We start from the raw sequence: 19,051 nt of genomic DNA, 5'->3' as shown, positions 1-19,051 counted from the left end.
AAACTTTTTAATGATCACATAATACTAGCTCTAACATTTTCTATCAAGTATAGTTTTATATCTTTAGATATGAAACTTAGTTAAAAGATAGCATATTTCAAAATTAAGAGTTTTGCTTCATTAGTCAATTTATATTAATTTTTAGCCAATAAATTTAACATACAATGAAGATCAAAAATTATTATTAAATTAGACTACTATAATAAGAAGTAAACTTCGGTATGACGAAAACTCGGGCAAAAGCGCGCGCATGCACGCGCGGTGCCTGTAGCGCGCAGTAAATTGAAAAAATGGGCGGAGCGTTGGTTGAATTGGATTACAAACTACTTAAAACCCAAAGAAATAAAGAGATGGTATTGTACAAGAATTATTTTTACACAAAACATCGTCAGAACCAAAACTCTGTGTCTTGGAGATGTGTAAATAGACAGTGCACTGCAAAATTAACGACATCACCAATTAGTAGAATCGAGAAGATTGATTGTTGTGGTGTTCACAACCATGTTTTATCAGAGAATGAAATCTCACAAGAACTTTTGTTGTCAAAAGTTAAAGATATAGCTGAAAATAGCGCTTACACGACGCATCAAGTTTATTATTGTGCTACGGCATCAAAAACCCAACACGAATTACCTCTTCTTAACAAAAATCATTTGTACAAGAATATTCAAAATTACAGAAAAAGAAAAAGCATTGAAATAGATGTAACAAAAAGTTTCTAAGAACTTAAAGTTAATACCCTTAGGGGTGAAACGTTTTGTATTCATGACTCTGGAGTTGGAACTGATGATAGGATTGTAATTTTTGCCACTCAGAATAACCTATCACATTTAAAGAATAGCTCCGTAGTAATTGGTCATGGTACGTTTAAGGTGTGCCCAAAGAAGTTTCTCCAATTGTATACCCTTCATGGCAAACTTTCTTCAAAGACGTTTCCATTAGTTTACATTCTATTAACAAGTAAAAAAGAGCAAGATTATTACAGAACTCTAAAAATTATCTACGAAAAATGTAACTCAAGTTTTCCTAATTATTTAATAATTGATTTTGAACTATCAGCATATGTTGCTTTTAAAAAAGCAACAAAATGCCAGATTTATTTTTGCCTCTTTCATTTTGGCCAGTGTATATGGCGCAAACTACAAAAACTTGGGTTATGTAACGAATTTCGTAATAATCACTCATTCCGATTATTTATGAAATGCGTGACATCGCTGGCATTTGTTCCAATAGAATTCGAATATGAATATGAATATAAGAAACTGTTAAATAGTTCATCAGAGTTTACAGAGATTGATATGAGTAGTTTCTTCTATTACTTCGAAAAAACTTCATGGCTTCATCAAAATATCCACTCGAATCCTGGAATGCACATACTAGAATTCTAGGCAATACTCCATTAACCTCAAATTCAGCGGAGGTTTTTAACAGGCACATCTACGGAAGATTTGAACAGTGTCATCCCGAATTGTCACCTTTTCTTGAAAAGCTTAAAATAGTTCAAAGTGATACAGAAAATGGCATCGAATTCAACCTCTCCAGGTTATCGCATGTACCAAATACTCCCTACCAAAGAAAATTAGAACAATTAAAACAAGTCTGTAATGATTACGCACCGTGTAAAACTATGAGCTACATTAAACTAATAGCAAAACTCTATAGCTGGAAATTTGACTAATAAATACATATATTTTTAACGTTTTGGTGATGGTTTTATAAATTTGCGCACGCGCATTCTATAAAACTTATTGCGCATATTCGGCCGAGTTTTCGCTTTTTGATTCTTAGCCAATAATTTAACATACAATGAAGATCAAAAATTATTATCAAATTAGACTACTGTAATAAGAAGTAAACTTCATTATTAATTATGTGTTTTTAAGAGTAAATAAAGATAAAAAAATTTCTTCTATATAAATTTTATTTTCCATTAGTAGCTTTATAATTTTGTCACAGCATTTTCCTATTAGCATAATAGTTTATTTTCATATTATGATGAATCCTATATCTAATTTTGTAATCTAACTTTAACATTACATATAATGTATAAGCGGGTAGATTTCTTAGCGAATTTAGCTGTGGCTCTTTTCTTCACGTCTATTTACGACTCACATATTATCAGTCTTTCGTATAAATAATTTTGATGTTAAAAAATCATAATTTAAAAAAAAATTATAGCTCAAAATGGTAGTAGAATGAACCGAGCCAAATAGGAATGTAGAAAAGAATTTTGATGCACTGAGAGTAAATTCTTGTCTCATAAAGCTAACATATGAGAAATGAATATAGTAGGAAAAGTACTAGAATGTGAAATTTATTAGTGGTTTAAGCTACTAAAATATAATAAGCTAGAATTTACTGGTACAAATTACGATGAGAAATTCAGCCGTAGTGTCTACAGCGTTCAGTAAAGTTAGTTTATTGAGCTTGAACTCCGCAGCTCAATAAGATGCGTCAGAATTTCGATATCGCAACTAAAAATAAATTTATAATGTAAGTTTGTATTTTAAAATTATCACCATATTTATCTTTGATTTAAAAAAATTTTTAATTAAATAGATATAGTCGTGAGCTAAAAAGATTTTGACTCCTAAGCTAATCACTCATGATAATTACGTCAATTTATCACAGAAAAGAAGCATAAATTTTGTAATCCATTTATTAAACTATAAAAAGTTTTTTAATATTAAATGCTACTTTTTTACGCTAATGCGATCAAGCGACGCTCAAAATCAGAATTTTCCATATGCTAAATATTTATCAGAGTTATAAGTAAGTTCAAGTTAATTAAAGCGATCTAATGAAACTAAAAAGGGAGCCATATAATTAGTGAGTGAACATTAAAATCTTCTGAGAAGACCACGTTTTCAAATCAACTGTAAACGATGTCGTTTGAAGGTACATATATACAAATAACAGGTTAAAATTGCTTTGTCTTTAACTGCGCAGAATCACTTTTATTGGGGAAAGTAAAAGATGAAGTTAATTAGTGATAACTTCATCATAAATCTTTCAGCAATTATAGGAAAGTTATTGTGAAATGTATATTTGAAGACCTTTTAGTTATGGAAAAAAATCAATGAATGTATCATTCCAAAAGATTAAAATTATATCAATTAGTTAAAAATTTAGTAACATGAAGTTCGAGATAAAATGATATGGAGAAATTATATTCTGATTAGGTATGACAATATCTTTAAAAACGTAGAGTCTTTATTCCCTTCATATGTTAAGAAGTCATAGAAGGACATTAAGAGATATTACTGCAAACGCAACTCCTGAAAATATTTTGGGTAATAACACCTAAAATATTAGAAATACTTAAATTAGGTTTCATTCAATATAAGACCTATTTTTTGGTAATATTAATATAGAAATCTTCCATTAATTCTTAATTAAAAAATTACTGAATAGATGAAATTTTACAATAAAAATGTATATTTTAATGGGACAAATTCAAAATTTATTACAAAATTTACCCAGACGCTTCTCCTTTAACTTTTATGAAAGAATCTACTTTATGAAAAAATCTACTTTATGAAAAAATTTACTTTATGAAAAAATTTACTTTATGAATTTTTCTACTTTATGAAAAAATCTACTTTATGAATTTTTCTACTTTATTTAAATCAAGGGCGAAAAAAATGGTCTATTAGGATGAAAAACTATTGATTAAAGTTAAAGAATGGACAGTTCATCGTCATTAGTTACAGAGCATGCGTTTATAAAGTTTTTTTAACATTCTCGGATAGGCGCTGCACGATGGAAGTGATTAACTAAAAAAACATTAGGAATACATAAATTTAATTTATTAATGAATTTATGTCTACAATACGAGGAAATTGCAAACTCTGAATTTTATTGCCAATCTATACAAATTTAGATATAATTTTAGGCAATAACATAATTTATATCTTAATATTTCTCAGAGAAATTAATTATTATAAATTGAATTAAGAAATTTTTAAGTAGTTTTATATAGAAAAATCTCTAATTAAAGATTAAAATGATAGCTTCATTCACTTTTAGAATTTAAAAAATATTTTAGATTTTTTAAAATCTTAAGTTCAATGAATAATCAAACAAATTTTCATAAAATACTTTATATTATTTTTCATTAAATATCAATACTTTATCCATTACTTCTCACTTAATGAAAAAATAGATAATTCTAACGGCATAAATAATTTATTTAATTTATTAATTAAATAAATAAATAAAAATTCTAATTTATTAAATTAAAAAAACTTTTAATTTTTTTTGCGAAATAACTAAATATTGTTAATAAACAAACTAGTAATTAATTTCACTAATAAATTCAATCTGAAATTATTTAGAAAGAAATTAAAAATAGCAAAATATGAGTCGGTTAGAATCGTAATGCTTCAAAAAAAATCATAATTTATAACATGCATACACTTTAATGCAAATCAATTAATAAATAACACTAATTTGAATATATGTCATATTAGTAAAACAAAATATATGAAAATTTAACCTAAAGCTACATAAAAGAGATTTTTAGTTTATTTTAAACAAGTCCAACTTCTTTAAGATTGATATTAGAAACAACATCGATAACAGAATTGAAAACAAATTCGATATTTTGAGTGTTAGTAGCAGTTGTAAAATGAAGGTAGATTCTTTTACCCTGAACTCGATTACGGCTTTTAAAGAGTTGTTGTATAAAACCACTAACAGAATCGTAATCATTATCTCCTAAAGTCAAAATAATAATAATTATAATTAAATAAATCACCTTCATATTCTGGAAAATAGGTACTAAATAGAGAATGATTTAGTTTTTCTTCAAAAATATCTCTTTTATTAAAAAATATGATTATAGCTGTTTCTGAAAAGAAGTTATTATTTGCAATAGAATCAAATAATTTTAAGCTTTCTCTCATACGATTCTATTATGTAAAATACAATTATTTAACAAATATGAATAAGTAATATACAGTCTCTTGATCTTCTTCTAAAACCATGTCATATTCAGACATAGCAGTTAAAAATAAAATAGCATGAACATTTTCAAAGCAATGAATCCATTTTTTGCGTTCACTCCTTTGTCCACCCACGTCAATCATTCTAATAGAATTTTAACTTAATATAAAATAGATTCTTATCAGGTGTACCTAATAACAAGACCTTTAATTAGAAACTCATTTTCTATAATTCCTGTTGTTTTCACTCTAGCTTGTATAATATCTTGGTCATTTGGGACATAATTATCCACTGCATATCGTTCTATATTCTCCATATAACTAAAATATTAAATGCAAAATGCTATTTTATTGGCTAATGTAATTTTATAATTGTACTATGAAGTTGAATCATTTAATTGGAATTCATTTCGACGTTCATAACATGATTTGATACCTTGATCACTCCACAATTGTGAGATATCATTAGCTATTTGCAAAAAAACTTTTGGGTCTTCTTGCATAATTCCGCTCATTACTTGTTTTGATAGTTGCTAAATATATTTAAGATATGTGATAATTCTAAGATGATTATAATAGCATGTTGAAATTATTTCAATATTTTAATATTTCAATAATTTTTCTATTTTTTCAGTGTAAAATATGAAATGATAATAGTGAATTATTTCAAGTATTCTTTTACAAAATTTGGGAAAACACGAATCTATGCCCCTTTTTGATAACAATATTCGATTTATTAGGAGATGTCAAAAATATTTTAAAAAAGAAATCTAATTCAAATTAAAATGGCAGAAAATAATATTATTTATAAATTTTTAACTAAATAATATAGTGAGATTTTTATGATTTTTTAATACCTCATTTTTCTCAGATTCATAATCTACTCCAAGTTGTTCCATTGCCATTATTAAATTACAACATGAGTGTAATATATTATTGTAAATTATCGAGACATAACTGCTCCTTTCTTCTTCAGTAAATCCTTTTCCATGGATTATTTTCATTTGTTTAATAACTGTACTCTTACCACATTCTCCAGCCCCTAATAATCAAATTGATTTATGAAAACATAATTTATAGAAAATATATTTATTTTATTTTCTATAAACTACCTAATAACAGAATTCTTGCCAAACGTCTGATTTTATCTTTATTTTTTCTCAGACTTTTATCAATATTCTTGTTTATTACATCATCTCCTGAGCTACTTTGTATACAACCCATTTTCTGCAACGTATTTTTTTATATATACAACAATATCTTTAGTGAATAGGTCTAATCACAAAACCTAAAGATTAGAATTACAATTCGAATTGATTGTTAATACGTCAGTTTAATTATTAATCCTTGTCTCAATAAAAGATGGGAAGATTATATGGTGTTATAAATAATCTCATTTCAACTTAATATCATAAATAATATATTTAAAATGATTTTATTAATTTCTTATTTGTTGTTATAAAAATTTCGTTAATTTTTTATTTTATGTTCCCAGTTTTATTGTACTAAATTTTAAACTGATATTTTAATGATAATCACTACAATCAATATATTTATTAATTAATTATATTTACACTCGGTAAATATTATTAAAATGTTTGTGTGAAAGAATGTCTATAGATATTCTTTTATTATAGTTATAATCCTATTTATTTTACAATATAACGAATATATTATTGTTACTTTTAAAATTCGGCTATTTAATTCATTCTCTTTCGTATATATTCAGGTCTATATGTGTAATAGACTATTATACATGTCAAATTCATTATTAAAAGATATTAATAAGTAAATATATGAAAATTTTGTTATTATTTCTTAAATTTGCCTTTACTTTAGAAGTTGATTATATATACGATCCGTTATGAAGAAAAATATATAGTCAGAAATCACTACTTGTCGAATTTGTTATTAGATGTTTTTTATGATATGTAAAAATAATATTTTTAATATTAATAAATTATAGTGCTTTAACTATTTTTGTTATTGAATAAAATTTTTCGTAGTAGTCTAGCTTCAGCATATGTGTTCATTTGTGTCCCTCTATTATTATTTGCGAATCTCTGTATCAGTGTTATTTATATATTTTTACGATGTGAATTATTGTAATCACGAATAATTTTTTGTTCATCACAAAAATCTCAATTTTTATAGAATTTAGGGGTATCCGTCTTTCCTCTTTGTGTGACAGCGCGCTAAAAAGATTTGTTGGAATTTGTAGTTTTAAAAGAAATAAATATTTAAGTGATAATAATTTATTAAAAATATACTTTTAAACATTCAATACATGTAATCTCATTTTTCATAATTTGTAACAGTTAAAATATATTCATCTTCTCGTTGGTAAATTGGTTATATTGACGTGGCGAAATTTCTTCGCGGGTGTGCACACGCTGTATATGGAACATTATGTCTAGGAAAAATAATTGAAATAAATTATTAATTATTTGTTTCTAAAACAATATGAAACGGAGAAAGAATATTTTAAAACAAATTCCTTCATGATATAGATTACTCAACTGAAAATTAAATTAAAATTAAAATGAAAATGAAAATTTTTGGAGAAGCCAATACTGCGCAAGCAAGGAAAGGCTAAGAAGCTCAATGTTGAATGAATTTAAGGAAATTGAAGAAATATTTAATCCATAATTACGCATTCTCTGAATATTAAAATAACTATTCTCTGAATCAGACAATTAAATATTTAATATTTGTCGGAAAATATAAAATATTCAACAAGTTTATTTTATGGCTATGATCTACCCATTTTTATAAAAAAATTCTGTGTACAAAAGCATACCAAATTGTAGAAAAAGTAATTCAATTTATGTAATCTATGAGTCAAAATTATGCGAGTTAAATATCAAATCGTTCCAAAAAGAGAGTCTAGTTATTTATGATTCTGATAAAATAGACACTAAAAAAGTTTTTGTTTTCTAAAGGTAACAACTTTTAGATATCTGGATACCGCCGAAGTTTTAGTGTCCGATAGAACCTTCAAAGCAGTGTCAAAGTATTTTGCCCAGTTTTTCGTCATCTATGGGAAGAGATTTAACAATAATTTTTGGCTATTTTAAATATTTATGGCGAAAGTGATGCATAATAGAATTATTCAGAAATGTAAATTTATAACTTTGAACAACAATTACTGAATCCTTTTAAAAATGCATAAGTAATGTGGAAATGAAATTTTCCTCATTCCATTTTAAACAATGTATTTGAAGACGTATTAATATTAAAGAATTGTCAAAATTATATTTAAAATATATCGAATCTATATAAAATGTTTTTTATCCATTGCCCTTTAAACGATGGAATTCGTCGACACTGAGCTCGCTAGATTTAAATATTATGTTAAAAAATTCTGTTAAGAGAATCAAGAATTCTCTAGTATTTAATTTGAAATGAATTTTGTAAGTTTAATAAATATCCAATAGAAAATTGGAATGCATGTGATCGCGTTAAAGATAAAATTAACATTAAATTAGATAGAAGCAATTATATGCTACTTTCATAATAAATGTAATCAGTCGCATTCTCAGTTGTAAAAATTAATTAAAAATTAATTAAAGATTAATGGAGGATCACAGTAAGAATTGGCCCAATAATTTGTAAACGACTATTACCGACGTATCATCGGTTTGTACTCACGTTTTATTATAGTTAAGTGTACCAACGTCGAATAAGAAATTTAGTTCCTTATGTGCAATAATAATTAATTTGTTTCTGAATTAAAGGCTATATCTTAAAGAGGAAAAACATTGTAAATGCTATAAAGTTTAAAAAATAGTATGAGACATATTATTCGGAAACTACCGGATTTTGACAATTAGTCGAGCAAACAAAGATTTTTTACGCATAGAAATTTTTATTTTAAAAATATAATGATTTTATATAATAAATAAAAAGATATAAAATTAAACACACCTATCTCTGCATATGTTTTAAAGGATGTGAATCTAACGACGAATGGTTTTCGTATGTCAAAAATAATTTTTATATATCTATCTAAAAATACTCCATCCGTCACAGCATGTAAGGTTTTTTTTAATTGTCTTAATTCAAGCACGTGGATCTTAAGAATAAACATCAGTGCAAATATTTTACACAAATTATGCGAAATCAGGCTAATCATTCCAGCGAAATGATGTTCATAGCTGTTGACAAGATAGTAAAAGAAGGCATAAAATTTAGTGAAGTTGCAAACTTGTTAAACATACCAAAGTCAACACTAAGCCGTATCGTAAAAAATTCTAGATAAATATTTTTATTTCTGATAAAAAGATAAAAGGGGGAGTAAAGCGTGCAAAGTTGATATATTTCATCAAACAAAGTATTCTGGCAATTAAACTTGAAAGATAGGCCTTTGTAGACTCTTATACTTCTGATCCAATAGATGAGAGAAAGTTATTGTTGTGTCCGTACTTCTCAAGCAAAAAAAGCAAAACAATTGAAGTAATACAAAAGAGAAAATTAGGAATGATTACAAAATAAATAACAATGTTTTTATAGGACCAGGGGAGTTGGAGGTGCATAACAGAAAATGTTCCAAATTGCAATTTGCGTCGCCGCAAATGTGGAATGCTGTATTTGGGTTTCTATAGAGGTTGGCGGTGGTGTGTATTAATCGTTCCCCATACCAAATCCTTCTTCCTTTTGTATGTGTAATATTGATGGTGGTAACAACGTTATATTCACATTAGAATCCAAAATAAATCGGTTACTAATTTGCCTTCTTCAGCCGCTCGAATTTTTAAGTCGTACAAAGTTGTATACACAACAGTTATTTTTGTGGACCAGAATACCTTTTCGTTATATATACTAAAGAGTCATGGAATAACATTAGGTAGATGCACTTAAACCTCTGTAATATTCAATTCGGCTATCCTACACTATCTGTGTCATTATCGGCAATAAAAATAAAACTTCGGAAAATGATAAAATTACAAATAAAAATTCATTATATACTTGCACAAGACGCTGATTTCCTTTTTGCACATTTCAGAAATACTGCTCTCCCTTAAAAAGCACCTTTTATTGCAACTGAAACATTTGAATTGTACTCCATCACCAGTATCCTTCCTTTTGCATATATACATTCTTACGCCACAAAAACATTTCTTATACTCACTAATGAGGCCAATATTTTGTAAAACCTTGATAGTATAATCTATGTCTTCTTTAAAGTAAGCAAAATCAAACATAGTTATTTCGTTTATGTTCTCCAAAGTAAAACTTTTACGAAATCTATACATGCCACGCTATAAACTACGATTTTAGGCGAGAAGTAACGATCATGACACAGATAGTGTAGGATAGCCTCCAATTCTCGAGGTATCAATGTTACTAGCTGTCAACATAGTACAATGCAAAGCAGTAATTGGAAACGTGAACGCCGAAATTTTCCAGCAATTTTTAAAACGTCTTTTAAACATTCTTTAAAATAATTATCGTGGCTAGATTGTTATTATGGGCAATGTTCGGTTTCACAACCCCAATCAACACTTTTTTAATGAAATTTCATGTAAAATTCATTATCTTCCAAAATTTTTACCTTTTTTGAATCCTAGTGAAAAAGTGTTATAAATAAATTTAAATTTACAAAGCCTAGGTCTAATTAATAGTAAAAATGACCTTTTACAATTAAAAGTGCCAGTATTTTGCAGACGAAACACCTATAAAATTACTTTTTACATGCGGAATTATTTTTCGCTAGATGCTCTTCACGTGGCGACATCGACAGAGAAAATGTGCTTTTTTTTATTATTTTAAGAATTTATCATCATATTATAAAAAATAAAAATTTCTTGTGCTTAAAAAAATTGTTTTTGTTTGACTACGGACACGTACACCTGTAAATAAAAACCATTTACTGCTTTGTCTACGACTTTGCACAATTCGGTACAATTTTCGGCTGAAATAGTTAACTTCAAAACGATTCACTTCATAAGCCAACCAGAGTGTAGCTTCTATGCCACCATCAACATTACAGTAACGAGGGAAATAATAAGATGCACTACTGCTCCACCTCTACAGGTGTCAAGAACAGGTTTCCATAAACGCGCACGCGCAATATCTCGAATTGACGAAAACATTAAAATTCATCACCTTTTGCTCTATAAAAACTCTATCGCTTATTTTGTGTCGATTCTCACTTTTTCTATCATACTATTTAATTTAATTGTTCGCCTTTCTTGCTTGAAAACCACGGATACGCATACGCATTTACGACAGGAAATTAGAATATTTTTTATTAAATTAAGTTTTATTTTATTGAGATAGTTTTAAATACTCTACTTCTAATATGCGAGTGCATTTAAACTAAAAATAAATTGCGCACGTCTCTTGTGAAACTTCATTGCCTTGAACGTTTATTTTTCCGTAAATAGTCATTTATAACAATCTCTTTAAAGAAAAATTTGGCTAAAGTGGAGTTTGGTACCATTGTACACGCATGCGCGTACGAGCTATACCGATGAAAATATAGAAAGACACTTTTAATTACAAAACGTATAAATCGAAACTATTTCGTTAATGTTTTTACTAAAAGCAAGTCGTTTGAATTTTTTTTAAGCATGTAATCAGCCAAATAACCAGTAATTAAATTTGGGTTTTTATTCCGGATCGGGTTTAGTTTCCTTTTAACTGCACCCCAAGTACTCTCTATTCTATAAGTGTGAACTCCTGTAGATGAAACGAATTCATTTTTGTGGTTCACTACTTCGTGGAAGTATCCAATAGAGTCTAGGTTTCTGTTTCCACCCCAACAATCGGACCATATGATGGAGCCAGATTCAACATTCCGTGAAATAATTTCTTCTAGAACTGACTCGTTCCTTACCGTAGTTATTTCCATGAAAACCTCACCAATCTCGTCAATTCCACCAACAATCCATTGTTCCTGGTTGGCTAAAATTCGACCTACGCCATATTTGCGTTTACAAATTAGACTCTCGTCGATTTGGACAATCATTCCAGCTGCAACAATCTTAGAAGAGTTCCTTATGAAATGATTGCAGTAAACATCACGGATGAAGTTTTTCCAGTCCACTATTGTCTTTGATGATAACTTCATTTCTTTTATTAATAGATCTTGGTTGTATATGTTGTTGGAATAGAAATAAATCAACTTAAGAACTTGACCAAAACTTAGATGACTCCTTTCGAAAAATGAACCTCTTCTAATGGATGCATACTTATGACATTTGTTACAGTAAAAGATGTAACCATCTGTAACGCTTGCTTTTTTGTTAATGTCATAAAGTTGCCACAACACTTCACGTTCTTAGCGATTAATCCAAAATGCATTAAAAATGAATGCAGTATTCTTTATTCAGGTCCAATAACTCAACGAAAAAGATATTCAAGTTTTCTAGGTTGATGGAACCAATCTCTGGCAGAGGAATAACGACGATCATTTCGCGGCGTGCCAATACTAATCCTATGAAAAACACGAAGATTATCCACTCGCGCAATGGTACCAAACTCTACTTTAGCCGAAAAATTTTATACTCGATAAATTAGAGTTTTTTTTGAATGAGTAGTTCTATTTAATTTTTAAGGTAAAAAAGTAACACAAAATAAACTACGCATGTGTTGAGACATTTTTCAAATTAAATAGTAGTTATTTTTTTATGAAAATCATTTTACGAGCTAACTTTTTGGTAATCTATTTAATGAAAAATAATCGGAAGTTTTGTATTAGAATTAAGTATGATTTTGTCTGAGTCATCAGCTATATCGATACCCAATTTTCTGAGTAAGTCTTTATTTTAGATAATTATATCAAGCTTCTAATGCATTTTTTTAGTTGTATCCCTGAAGCATTTAGATTTTATATATTTATATAAGGAAAAAAATTTTTTCATAATAATAACTTTTAGGTTCTCAGATAAATTTAAATACACCATATTTATCCTTGAAAATTTCTTTGAGTTCTGGTATTTTGACGATTTCACATTTTAGATAATAATTAAATAATATTATTGACCTAGTGTATGATTTTAGAATAGTCGATTGTTGTTAAATCAAGGCGGGAATTTCAGAAATTTATTTCAGCTTACTTATTAAGCCCATTAAATAGCCTCTTAAGTTCTGCTTCAAAAATAATTAAAATATGTATGATAATTTGTTTACCATTTTAAAAAGTAATTAATAATGTGTGAGCTCCTATTTTAACGTTTAATGTAAGTAGTTGATAAAATTCCAAAAAGCACCTTTATTAAAGATTTTGTCAAAAAATTGTAATACTCAATTATTTAATGATAGTAAAGTACTAATATTTGATCATTAAAGTTCACGCCACTATCCAAATGCAACTCTGTTGCCCACTGATGATTTTCTTTATATTTTCTGGAATATCGTCATAATTTAAAACGATAGGTAGTTTTCACTTTTCGCCTAATTATATTACTTAATTTTGTATTTATTGAATATTTTAATCATATCAAATATTTAACTGTCAATTTTTTTGATAGTGATATCAGAAGGTAGTAATGGAGTAGTAGTTGACTGATGTTTGATATTCACGGAGATTTTTAAATTACCCTTTTTTGTGATTTTCGTGAGTGCGATTTATTATATCAGTCAAGTTTTTCCCTCTTGACTTTATAGATTTTACCGCCTTATTTTTAGTTGCGGCATTTTCGGAAAAGTCCCTCTCCTTGAGTTATAATTATATATATTATCATTACTTCTTTTAGATAATATCACTGATATTGTCGAGCATTAGACGCTGGTTCATTTACAAAACCATTTGAATCGTATTTCTATTGATATTTAAAAAAAATTTGAATTAATTATTATAATAAATATTTTTATGCTTATTATAAAAAATAGTAATTAAAATCATTTAGTGTCTTATGAGTTTAACAAAGATCGAAAAATTATGTATAACTTTCTGACATAAATTTCATTAACTTAGTGATATATTTTAATTTTATTTTAAAAATCTAATGGCTTTTAATGAATAGTTTAAAAATCTAATGGCCTTTAAAGAATAGATTAAAAATCTAATGGCCTTTAAAGAATAGTTTAAAAATCTAATGGCCTTTAAACAATAGTTTAAAAATCTAATGACCTTTAAAGAATAGTTTAAAAATCTAATGGCCTTTAAACAATAGTTTAAAAATCTAATGGCCTTTAAACAATAGTTTAAAAATCTAATGACCTTTAAAGAATAGATTAAAAATCTAATGGCCTTTAAAGAATAGTTTAAAAATCTAATGACCTTTAAAGAATAGTTTAAAAATCTAATGGCCTTTAAAGAATAGATTAAAAATCTAATGACCTTTAAAGAATAGTTTAAAAATCTAATGGCCTTTAAACAATAGTTTAAAAATCTAATGGCCTTTAAACAATAGTTTAAAAATCTAATGACCTTTAAAGAATAGATTAAAAATCTAATGGCCTTTAAAGAATAGTTTAAAAATCTAATGACCTTTAAAGAATAGTTTAAAAATCTAATGACCTTTAAAGAATAGTTTAAAAATCTAATGGCCTTTAAAGAATAGTTTAAAAATCTAATGACCTTTAAAGAATAGTTTAAAAATCTAATGACCTTTAAAGAATAGTTTAAAAATCTAATGACCTTTAAAGAATAGTTTAAAAATCTAATGACCTTTAAAGAATAGTTTAAAAATCTAATGACCTTTAAAGAATAGTTTAAAAATCTAATGACCTTTAAAGAATAGATTAAAAATCTAATGACCTTTAAAGAATAGTTTAAAAATCTAATGACCTTTAAAGAATAGTTTAAAAATCTAATGACCTTTAAAGAATAGTTTAAAAATCTAATGGCCTTTAAAGAATAGTTTAAAAATCTAATGGCCTTTAAAGAATAGTTTAAAAATCTAATGACCTTTAAAGAATAGTTTAAAAATCTAATGACCTTTAAAGAATAGTTTAAAAATCTAATGACCTTTAAAGAATAGTTTAAAAATCTAATGACCTTTAAAGAATAGTTTAAAAATCTAATGACCTTTAAAGAATAGATTAAAAATCTAATGACCTTTAAAGAATAGTTTAAAAATCTAATGACCTTTAAAGAATAGTTTAAAAATCTAATGGCCTTTAAAGAATAGTTTAAAAATCTAATGGCCTTTAAAGAATAGTTTAAAAATCTAATGACCTTTAAAGAATAGTTTAAAAATCTAATGACCTTTAAAGAATAGATTAAAAATCTAATGACCTTTAAAGAATAGTTTAAAAATCTAATGACCTTTAAAGAATAGTTTAAAAATCTAATGACCTTTAAAGAATAGTTTAAAAATCTAATGACCTTTAAAGGATAGATTTTGCCCGCAGCAGGCAACTTTTATGGTTATTAAAGAGGATATGTGTCAATACATTTTGCTATATTTGGTATAGGTGATATAATGTAAAAGCTATGTGAATGGCTTTATTTACTCCATTCATATCTGAAAATTAAATTTTTATGGGGTGTGATAAAAAGCTAACTTATTATTCAAAAATATTCATATATAAATATTTACTTTATGCTTAATATTTTTCCGTTTCTTTTTTATAAGAAATTTACTTTATTTTTTTGTAGGGTCAATAATATTTTTTGACATTGTCGTCATTATTCTTCGTTCTTCATCGGTGCTCATTTACTTAAATTTGCAGGATCGCATATTTATACAAAAATATACACTTGTATACAAATATATAAATTTTTCAATATTTTTGAAATTATAGGCAATTGATAATATATAATTGTGTATTTAAATTCCTATTCTAAAAGTGAATTAATTATTTGAAATACTTATTGTAGATTTGTATTATAGAATTTTTTCCAATTTTCGAGCCAAAAATAAGCGCTCTATGTATTGATTTTTGTAAAAAGTATTATAGAAAAATTATGACTTTAATTAAGCCATGAACAAAAGCAAATATTTATTTAAAATTATCGCAGAATATTATTTCCATGAGGGCATCTCTTTAACTTAGTAGATCATCATCTATAAATATCAAATAACACGATACTTATTTCAAGATTTACACCAAATTTCGTGTGATAAGTTACCTATGAAAAGTACATTTATTAATTTATTGAATACCAAAATAAGATGACTTTTTTGTCCATTCTTAATTTAAAATTCTATATTTCTAATAGAATATGAGTATTTATTGGATAATCATCATTGAAAAACTTTTATATAATATTAAGTAAGCTTTTAAACAAAATATTCGTAAATATTTAATTTTATTGTCGTTTGAAATAGATTATTAAATTTTGCTGCATCTTAAATTAATTGAAATTGCAGTAATAACACCTAATGGGAAAATAAATCTAGATAATAACGGATTTATTTGAAATATTAATCTATAGATAACTTATATATTATGATACACCATCACTAATAATGGGCAAGATTTTTCGATGTGTAGTTGAATAATAGTTCTTTAAATGTTTATACAATAAATATATATGAGTAATATTTTTTATTAAACTATTAACAATATAGATCTTTTGGGGGGTTTATAATGCATGTAAAATTTATATTCATAGCAACTTTAGCAGAATAACTGAAGATACTATCTACCATTGTTTTAACTATAGAATGTTATAAATATGTAAAAGTGTGGTTTTCATTTAAAAATATCACCATTCTGTAATGACTTTAGCCCAAAATTATATAATTACCCCTCTAAGTACTGTGCCACTTTATCATGGTATCAACTTTAAATTTTAGTTCATTTAGAAAATAGCTGTCTAATACTATAGATATATGTAATAATTTCCTTAATTATTAGATATACTTTAGTGACGTCATCTTTCTGGAATTATAAAAAAGATGGTTATATGTACATTGAGGAGTATTTTCGCATTGAAATATATTTCTCAAGAAATATTACTTAAAGTCAATCAAAAAGTTTTTTTGAACCGCATTTGTGCCAATAGAAATAATTTTTTTCTTTATTTATCTTAAGCTTTATATTAAATATAAATGTTACATATGACATCGATCATAAATTTTAATAAAATTTCAACTGTTACCATTATGAAAGCCTACTTAAATTATTATTTTATATAAAAAAGCATAATAATTTTCATTAAAATATAAAGCATAGTTGTAACTTAATACATTATAAATAGAAATAGTAGTGGGGAGACATTGACCCCTCATAACAGGCTATTGTATAACTCCGCTTCTATTTTTTCTATTACATTCATAATTCATTTGTTATTAAAGCAAACTAAGGTATCCTTATAATATTAATATATACACAAACTTTTAATTTCAACTTTAGTTAAATATAATAAATGAATATATATATATATATTCATTTATTAAGGATAATTCATTAATAAATAATCTTATTATAAGTTATTTGTAAATAAATATACCAAAAAACTCATTTTTTTTAATTGGGAAATATTTTTATTTGGATCTCAGTTTCAATGCCACGTTCGTAAAAGACGGTAAAAATCGTAAAATTAATTGTTTGTAATTTCTCCGAAAATGAGCTATTTTCAACTCTTGTATATTTTACGAAAATATGATCTCATATAAAGTAATATAATGAGTATTTGATTTTATTTTTTATATTCCAGTATTTTTAAATCCACCCAAAGTAACTTCTGTCTTACTAAAGTATCTTAAAATAGAAGTAAAGAATGAATGAATAATTATGGCAGATTGTACCATGAAAAAAGCCATCCATAATCGCTAGACGATTTTATATTCTCTATTTTTTGTCAGCCTATATATAATGGAATTCTCTTCGGTATTGTTGGAAATAATGTTTTTAAGGATGAAACTTTATCTTCCATTTCTCTCAGTTTGACAACAAATTCATCTTATTCATTAATTGGACCGACATTCTAATATTATTTGTTTTTAGTAATCTAACAACTTTATATTTTCTTTTTAATTGTAACAGTATCATCAATTTTGATGACGGCGTTTCTTCCACAAGTTTTTTTATCTGACGGGAATTTCGAAGTAACAATAGTTATTACAAGCTCATTCTAATCGCGTAATTGTTTGTGGAATTCTTTTAAGTAATTTTAATAAATTGAATTTTTTATACCGAATAATATAAATATTTTCCTTAGTGGAAACTTTGAATGATTTAATATTGAACTCATTTCAATTTTTATTTTTTTCAAGCATTCAGGAAGTCGATAAAAAAATAAATCTAGCCAATTTTTATTACATATTCTATGCGTCGTAGTTCTACATATGTAGCTCTTTTTTAAAGAAATAAGCCACAGATTTCGCGAAATATTTTTAATTAAATAATTCTTATTTAATTAAAAATAGCACAATCCATTATATTGTTCGAATCTAAGTTTACTTAGTCAAAATTTCTGCGTTAAGTTTCCCTTTTCCGAACACATATCGAAGAGTTGCGAGTGCGTGCTCGTTTTTTTAAATTTATTATTGAGCGAAGCTTTTAACTTAAAATCTCACATTCTAATAATTTTAATTAAATCTAATTTTTTTTTAAATTGGATGAATGGTTGCTTACTAATATATAATTGTGTTTGTTACATGGGTGAATGCAAGAAGAGAAGTAAATATTTTGATTATCAGAACGATAATTTTTAAAATTTTATATCATTCACTTCGCAATAGAATAATAGATAAAAAAATTTTAAACTAGATTTAACGATTGAAGAGAGTGCAATTCTACTCTGGAGCCCAGGATATTTAATCGAGTAAGTCTAGCCCTTAAATAAAGAGTATATTTTAATCTTTTGCGGCAAGATCATAAACTTTTAAGAAATATAATTTGATGTAAGCTAAGATTCCTTTGTTTGTTGTTAAATTTATATAAAATTTTTAAGGTAAGATAACGCCCTACATTGTTATAGGTGTTTTATCATCGTTAGCGCCATTAAAAATATCATTAAGTTTATCATGTTAAAATTAAAAATTAATAACCATTATTAATTCCTAGTAATTAGATGATTATTTTATGCGTTGAAGTTTTGCCTCTTTTTTGTTTCAACTTTGTTAAATTATATAAATTTGTTTCCAAATATATATAATTTTCAATTATTTGTACATTTTATGTATGATTTTATTTCCTTATTTAAAGTATTTTGTGTTAAATAGATATTTATTTCGATCAAATTCAAAATATGATTGCTT

The 19,051-nt window shown here is 26.3% G+C and overlaps 1 protein-coding gene across 1 annotated transcript; it reads right to left on the bottom strand.

The window, feature by feature from the left end:
- Positions 1-4,531: 4,531 nt before the first annotated feature.
- LOC139225251 (guanine nucleotide-binding protein G(i) subunit alpha-2-like) lies at positions 4,532-5,449 on the bottom strand. Its single transcript, XM_070856218.1, has 5 exons — positions 5,325-5,449; positions 5,139-5,267; positions 4,962-5,091; positions 4,760-4,913; positions 4,532-4,719 (listed from the first exon to the last, which is right to left on the bottom strand). The coding sequence occupies exons 1-5, from the start codon at positions 5,447-5,449 to the stop codon at positions 4,532-4,534; spliced, it is 726 nt and encodes a 241-aa protein (XP_070712319.1).
- Between the last annotated feature and the right edge of the window lie 13,602 nt (positions 5,450-19,051).

The sequence above is a fragment of the Pempheris klunzingeri genome, unplaced genomic scaffold (genome assembly GCF_042242105.1).
Source record: "Pempheris klunzingeri isolate RE-2024b unplaced genomic scaffold, fPemKlu1.hap1 Scaffold_115, whole genome shotgun sequence".
Taxonomy (NCBI): domain Eukaryota; kingdom Metazoa; phylum Chordata; class Actinopteri; order Acropomatiformes; family Pempheridae; genus Pempheris; species Pempheris klunzingeri.
The sequence above is the reverse complement of the archived record's forward strand: the minus strand, read 5'-3'. Positions and strand labels throughout refer to the sequence as shown.

Excerpts from the sequence above, each read along its gene's own strand:
- LOC139225251 (XM_070856218.1), bottom strand. The coding sequence starts at position 5,449 with ATGCAAGAAGACCCAAAAGTTTTTTTGCAAATAGCTAATGATATCTCA. Across the intron at positions 5,092-5,138 it reads ATTAAAGGTCTTGTTATTAG|AATGATTGACGTGGGTGGAC; the intron begins GTACACCTGATA and ends AAATTCTATTAG. Across the intron at positions 4,914-4,961 it reads TAGAAGAAGATCAAGAGACT|AATCGTATGAGAGAAAGCTT; the intron begins GTATATTACTTA and ends TTTACATAATAG.